This window comes from Coturnix japonica, chromosome 11 (assembly GCF_054131305.1).
Source record: "Coturnix japonica strain WE chromosome 11, WE-NBRP24, whole genome shotgun sequence".
In the NCBI taxonomy this organism is placed as follows: domain Eukaryota; kingdom Metazoa; phylum Chordata; class Aves; order Galliformes; family Phasianidae; genus Coturnix; species Coturnix japonica.
In genome coordinates this window covers 26,040,364-26,046,969 of record NC_140673.1, presented here as the reverse complement: position 1 = coordinate 26,046,969, position 6,606 = coordinate 26,040,364, and the positions used below count along the sequence as shown (strand labels likewise).

Genomic DNA, 6,606 nt, shown 5'->3' with positions numbered 1-6,606 from the left:
GGAAATGGCTTCAAGCTCAAAAAGGAGTAGATTTGGGTCAGATACAAGGGGAAAATCTTATATAATGAGGGTGATGAGGCACTGGAACAGCTCACCTAGTGATGCCATTGATGCCTCAGCCCTGGAGATTTCAAGGCAAGGCTGGATCAGCCCTGGGCAGCCTGAACTAGCGGTGGTTTCCTTGTGCACTGCAGAGCAGTTGGACTAGATGGCCAGCAGAGCTCCCTTCCAACTCCATGGATTCTATGATTCTAGGATAATGTGCCTCATGTGAGCGAAGGGAACATTTGTGAGTTGGGATAGTTTAGATTCCGAGGTAGAGCACGGAATTAACTTGTTAAAGTGGAACAGGTGAACGCATCAGTTTCGTTTTCTCACTTCCTCATTTCCGCAGCCGCAGCTGACGCCCCCAAACAGAAGCAGCCCGCACCGCCCACCGCATCACGGGAACGGGGCAGTTCTGAGCCGGCAGCAAAACAGCGCGCACGGCAGCGTTAATCATCGCAGGGGAAGGGGAGGGAAGGGACAGCAGGAGGGCCGGGAGCGGGGCCGGTGTCAGCGCCGGGGGGAGGAAGGAGCAGCCCAAAGGCAGCCCTGAGCCCCTGTGCGTTTGTGCCCACAGCTGCAGCCGCACCATGCTGCGCTTCCTCTGGGACAGCATCTCCCTGCAGATGCTTTTCGTCTTCCTCTTTGTCTTCCTGCTCGTCTCTGACTACATGAGGAGGAGAAAGCCCAAGGACTTCCCGCCCAGACCTTTTTCCTTTCCTTTCGTGGGAAACGTGCAGTTGATGTTTGCCAAAGACCCCGTGGCCGCAGTGCAGAAGGTAAGGGGAGGGAGGGGGCCAATTCAGTCCCATGACCCGCAGAGAACTCTCCATGAGTGAGCAGGAGGTTCAGTGACGATCAGTGGCAATGTGGATGATGTTTGCCTTGGAATACAGAGCCACACTCATTGGGCAAAGGATATAGTACAATGCCATGTGTTCAAGTGCTGACTGTCCCTGCCTGCAGGTTGAGGATTCTAGGATTGTCCCTATCCCAGAAGAAGTAGTCATTGTAAGTCAGTCCTGGTTTATTTCTTTACTCATCCCCAGATTACTGAGAAACATGGAGACATCTTCAGCATGCAAGTAGGCAGCATGTCATTTGTGATCGTAAGTGGGGTGCAAATGATCAAGGAAGCCCTTGTGACCCAGGGAGAGAACTTCATAGATCGCCCAGAGTTTCCTATGAATACGGAAGTCTTCAACAGATTTGGTGAGTTATCAATAGAGATTTGTATCTGAAATGCACACTCAAAGAATTGATCATTTTCATGCGCTAGAAAGGAAAGTGGTGGCAATGGCATGTTTTTGCCTTCACTCTTGAGTGGAGGTACCCAACCACGCTTGGGTTGAGTCTTATCTGTCAAGCCAGGTGTCCTCTATATTCTCCCCCTTGCTGAAGGCATCTGCCTTCACTCACTGTGGAATGCTTCTGTCAGGGCTGCTGTCCTCCAATGGGCACCTGTGGAAGCAGCAGAGAAGGTTCACCTTGACCACCCTCCGCAACTTTGGCCTGGGGAAGAGGAGCCTGGAGGAGCGGATCCAGGAGGAGTGCCGATTCCTCACAGATGCGTTCAGGGATGAGCAGGGTGAGGACCATTTCCCTCAGCTGTTGCACTGAAGGCAGAACCCAACTTGGCGCACTGTAATTCCCCCTGTGCTCATTCCTGCTGAAAAATCACAGATTCCTTGAATCTTTACAGCTGGAAAAGCCCTCTAAGATCACCAAGTCCAACCCCAACCCACTCTCAGAACACCCACTAACTGTATTGCTCATTGCCACATCTATCCTTTACTTGAAAACCTCCAGTGATGGTGACTCTGGCAACCTGCTCCTAATACTCATCCCGAATGCTCTCATGGAGCAACTTAAGGCCATTATTCCTTGTGCAGTCACTGTTACCTGAGAAAAGAGGCCAACCCACACCTCACTCCAACCTCTTTTCAGTGAGTTTGTTCTCCTTGGAACCCCTTCTTCTCTAGACTGAGCCTTCCAGTTCTCTCTTCAGCTGGCTATCAGAGTTGTGCTCCAGAAACTTCACAGCTTCATTCCCCTTCTCTGGGTGCACTCTGGGGCTGCAATGCCTTTCTTGAAGAGAGGGGCCCAAAACTCTACTCACCACTCTAGGTGTGGCCTCAAAAGTGCCAAGCTCAGTGAGTTCACCTGCTATGATGCTATTTCTGACATAAACCTGGATGCCATTGGCTTTCTTGGCCACTGGGCACACACTACTGGCTCACTTTCAGCCAGCTGCCAACTAACACCCCAAAATCCTTTTTCCTCATCTCACAAGCAACGTTAGTAATGTGCCATCATCCTCAGTTCCTTCTACAGGTATTTTGCTCTCAGATTAACTGATAGTTACAGCTGTGTAACACTCAAAGCAGTATTCTTAGCCCACCTTTGTCTATTGCACCTTTTGAGACATCTAGAAAATTCCATGAACCTGTTAACAGCACTATTCTTAATTAATTCTTATGGTGTTGGCTCTTCTGCAGCCATTTCAAATCAAGCCATTTCAAATTGAACATTTCCAAACAACCATCTCCAAGCAGGTGCCCACTGAATACCATTCATTTCACTTACTGAATATTTTCCCTCCAATGATGGCACTTCCTTCCTCTTTTCTGTGAAGAATTGATTGTTCCCTTTTTCCTTCTCCAGGAAATCCTTTCAACCCTCACCTTAAAATCAACAATGCTGTTTCAAACATCATCTGCTCCATCACCTTTGGCAACCGGTTTGAATACCATGATGAGGACTTCCAAAACTTGCTGCGGCTGATGGATGAGACTGTTACCCTCCATGGGAAGATAATGAGCCAGGTACAGCCCTTCTGTCCCCAGCACAGACAGCGTGCACTTTTGCAAGGCCATCCTTTCTTCTTTGCAGTCAGTGGCAAAACCTCGAGCACTTTCTTAGATTCAGAGTGTATCCTAATTTGGGAAGGGACCCACATAGCCATGACATCCAGTACCTGGCTCCACACAGAATCATTGGAAATCTGAACCCCATGTCTGACAGCACTGTCCAAGCAGTGCCTCAGGTCCAGCAGCTCAGGGCCATGCCCATTGCCCCTGAGAGCTGGCCTCTTTCACCATGGAGACATCAATCCTTTGTCATGCTCTTATGGAGATGAGTTAATTTCTTCTACTCTCGCAGTGTAATGTTGTGGCTTTGCAGGCTTTTCAGGTCTTGAAAAACAGAAGGGGTTTTCAGTCCTGTATTCAATTTGCTCTTCTCTTTTTCTTTCCAAAGCTGTACACATTTTTCCCCTCCATAGTAAAGTACCTTCCTGGATCCCACCAAACCGTTATCAAAAATGGGAAGCTCTTAAAAGATTTTGTGTGCAATGTGATCAGCAAACATAAGGAAGACCTGAATCCCTCAGAGAGCCGGGACTTCATTGACAGCTACCTGCAGGAGATGGATAAGGTCAGCAATGTGGAGCAAACCCTTCCACAGTGGGGACTGGAGATCAGGAGGGCTGAGAAACAAACCATATTCCCCACCTGAGCGGCTGATGTGTCCATTTATGAGCTCAGAATGGACACTAGTTTTGGGGCTTCCATTGGAGGGATGAGGATACAAGTTATGCCAAAACCCTTGGGGAAGGACTGTGTGGGGTGCTGAGGAAGTCCTCGCTGTTAATGTGGCTCTGACATTCTGTTTTCTGAAGCCCGATGGCAGTGATTTCTGTGAGGATAACCTGGTGGCGTGCACTCTTGACCTGTTTTTTGCTGGGACCGAGACCACCTCCACAACCATCCGCTGGGCCCTGCTGTTTATGGCCATGTATCCGGAACTTCAAGGTACAAGTAGCAACAGGGCTGTGTTTCCTGGATTTTGTCTTTTGCAGCAATGTCTGCATCTTTCTTTCTTGAAAGAAAACAGAGGATTTTTTCCTTCTCTGAAACTCATCTAGTGCAAATATTGTCTTTTGTATTCATGCGTTTGACCTTGGTGTTTTAAAACTTGCCCTGGTAATTTTGTTATACATTACTATAAGTCAAAGAGACAAAAGTGGCAATATACCTAACAAGCACAGGAAACCTCTGAGGGATTTATAGCAGAAGCATCAGAGGCTCTATACAGGGCCTGTTTGGTAGCTGGAGTGACAAGCACAGAGAGAGGTGCCTTGAGTTCCCTGGTAGCACATGATTGACCTCAGCTGGTACTAGGGGACCCACACAGCAAAACCTTCATTGGGTACCAAGAAGATATATGGCTTTGCTGCACCATTGCTGATCCCTGCTCTTTCCAAACAGCCCGTGTGCAAGCTGAGATTGATGCTGTCATTGGGCAGTCCAGGCAGCCAGCTCTGGAGGACAGGAACAACATGCCCTACACCAATGCTGTCATCCACGAAGTACAGAGGAAAGGCAACATCATCCCTTTCAATGCGCTGAGACTGACGGTGAAAGACACAGTCCTGGCTGGTTTCCATGTACCCAAGGTAAGCCCACTCCTGATGAATGAGGTATTAGAAGGAGATGCCCATTTCCCCATCCCTGCAGGGATAAAACTGCAGCATCCCTGCCCACTCCAGAGGTCAGTCCTGTGGGTCATGTTGTTTGTTGTCCCAACACTTTTCCCACTATTTGCATTCTGCATGCCCAGGATGAATGCCATGGGGTGAGGCATCTGTGCATATCATTGAGGGGTATATCCCCTGTACAGCAGACTTTTCTTAGAGAAAATAAAGCTGATGAGGGAGAAGTGTGATTATATAGTAATGACTGACCTTTTCTGGTCCTTCCAATTCAAACAACTCCACGATTCTATGACCGTTCTACCAAGCAGCCAAGAAGTAGGAAAATATGACCAGGCAAAAGGAGAACAACACATGCTTGTAAGATATTTGACTATGGATAATCCTTGTGGCAAGTGAAAGGGAGGATAAAAACACCTCTCCTGTTGGCAGTGGCAGAGAGTGTGCAAAGTGGTTTTCTTTCTATTATCTCAGGGCACGATTTTGATCCCAAATCTGTCCTCTGTGATGTTTGACAAGAAGGAGTGGGAAACCCCTCACAGTTTTAACCCCGGGCATTTCCTGAAGGACGGTCAGTTCTGGAAAAGGGAGGCTTTTATGCCATTTTCTATAGGTAAGATAAAATCAGTTTGATGCCTTTGTGCTGCTTCCAGATGTATCAGGGAGCAAGGGGCTGTGGGCAGGGTGACGTTCCCACAGGAGGTGGGTGCTGAGGCTTTTCCAGCAGGGCTGAATGGATGCTGGGCTGCTGTCTCTGCAGGGAAGCGCGCCTGCCTGGGTGAGCTGCTGGCTCGTGCTGAGCTCTTCCTCTTCTTCACGGCTCTGCTCCAGAAATTCACCTTCCAGGCTCCCCCAGACACCATCCTCGACCTCAAATTCACAATGGGCATCACCTTGGCCCCGCAGCCCTACAAGATCTGTGCTGTGCCTCGGTAGGGAGCACAGCCACTGTTCTTGGAGGAGAACTTTTTGGCTTTGGAGCAGTTCCACAAGCTGAGCCCTAACTGGCTGCCTTGGGCTCCCCAGCAGTTTTCCCTCTTTAAAAGCAATAGCCAAGTCACTTCTTTTTGCAAGCAGATCTTGCACACTATATCAGATGATAAAGACAATTAGTACAGGATGGGCTGGGGCACTTTTGGGCTTGCAGCACAGCACTGTCAATGAATGAGGAGCTCAGGGCTTTGTTCACTCCAGGCAGGATGGCCACACTTCACAGCTGCAAGAAAACATGCATAGTTTTAGATATCGCCTTTCTTGGGCAATGGTCCATTTCTGTCAGAACACAGTACCAGCCTTTGCAGTAGAATAACAAATCAGTAACAATCAGAAACAGTTTTTTACTTTCATTTTTGGAAAATAAACTGAAAATAAAATACAGCCAAACTTTGTATCATCTCTCATTCTAGTACGTCAATACATCGCTAATGAGACATGAGCCCAAAGCTCTGCCCTATTGCCTCCTCTTATGTGTCAAACAGATGCCTGGAAGAAACAGATTGGGTAAAGATGATATATCTGGTGCTCAGTGATCCCGTTTTGCAGGTCCGTAATAGAGAGAATGGAAAACGTGCCCTGGGAAACAAACCCATTGATGCAATGCGGGAACCCTGACAACTTCCCCCTAGACACAGCATGACTGACTCTGCTCTAACCAAACCCTGGCACTGGCTGCCGTGCAGCCACCATTGCTGTCCTCCTCTCCTGATCCCACTGAGGGTCTCCCTAAGGGTCTCCCACACCTTCCCTGCACAGCAGAAATGGGGTTATTCATTTCACTTGCCAGACCTTATGTTCTTTCCTTTTGTTCCTTGGGAGATCCTCAGACAGAAATTCTCACGGACTGCTCCAATCCTCTCGCTTTAATAGACGCAAAATATCTGCAGACTTTATTCACATCCATATTTTCTAATGCCATTCCAGAATCCACAGTGGTTTCTCCCCACTTCTGCTTTCTCTGGTGCAGTTTTGATCTCTGACGAGTGGGTACAGCTGTTTTCTTTGCACTACGTGAGCAAACAAGTACTGATTACTCCACTTTTCACACTGGGCTTTTCCCCGTTACGTAATTA

General features: G+C 48.2%; 1 protein-coding gene across 1 annotated transcript; it reads left to right on the top strand.

Annotated features, from left to right (window-relative positions):
* The first annotated feature begins 456 nt into the window (after positions 1-456).
* On the top strand, positions 457-5,920 carry LOC107317673 (cytochrome P450 2J2-like). Its single transcript, XM_085511868.1, has 9 exons — positions 457-824; positions 1,095-1,257; positions 1,484-1,633; positions 2,710-2,870; positions 3,304-3,480; positions 3,725-3,857; positions 4,314-4,501; positions 5,012-5,150; positions 5,298-5,920. The coding sequence occupies exons 1-9, from the start codon at positions 636-638 to the stop codon at positions 5,471-5,473; spliced, it is 1,476 nt and encodes a 491-aa protein (XP_085367994.1). The 5' UTR covers positions 457-635; the 3' UTR covers positions 5,474-5,920.
* Positions 5,921-6,606: the final 686 nt, after the last annotated feature.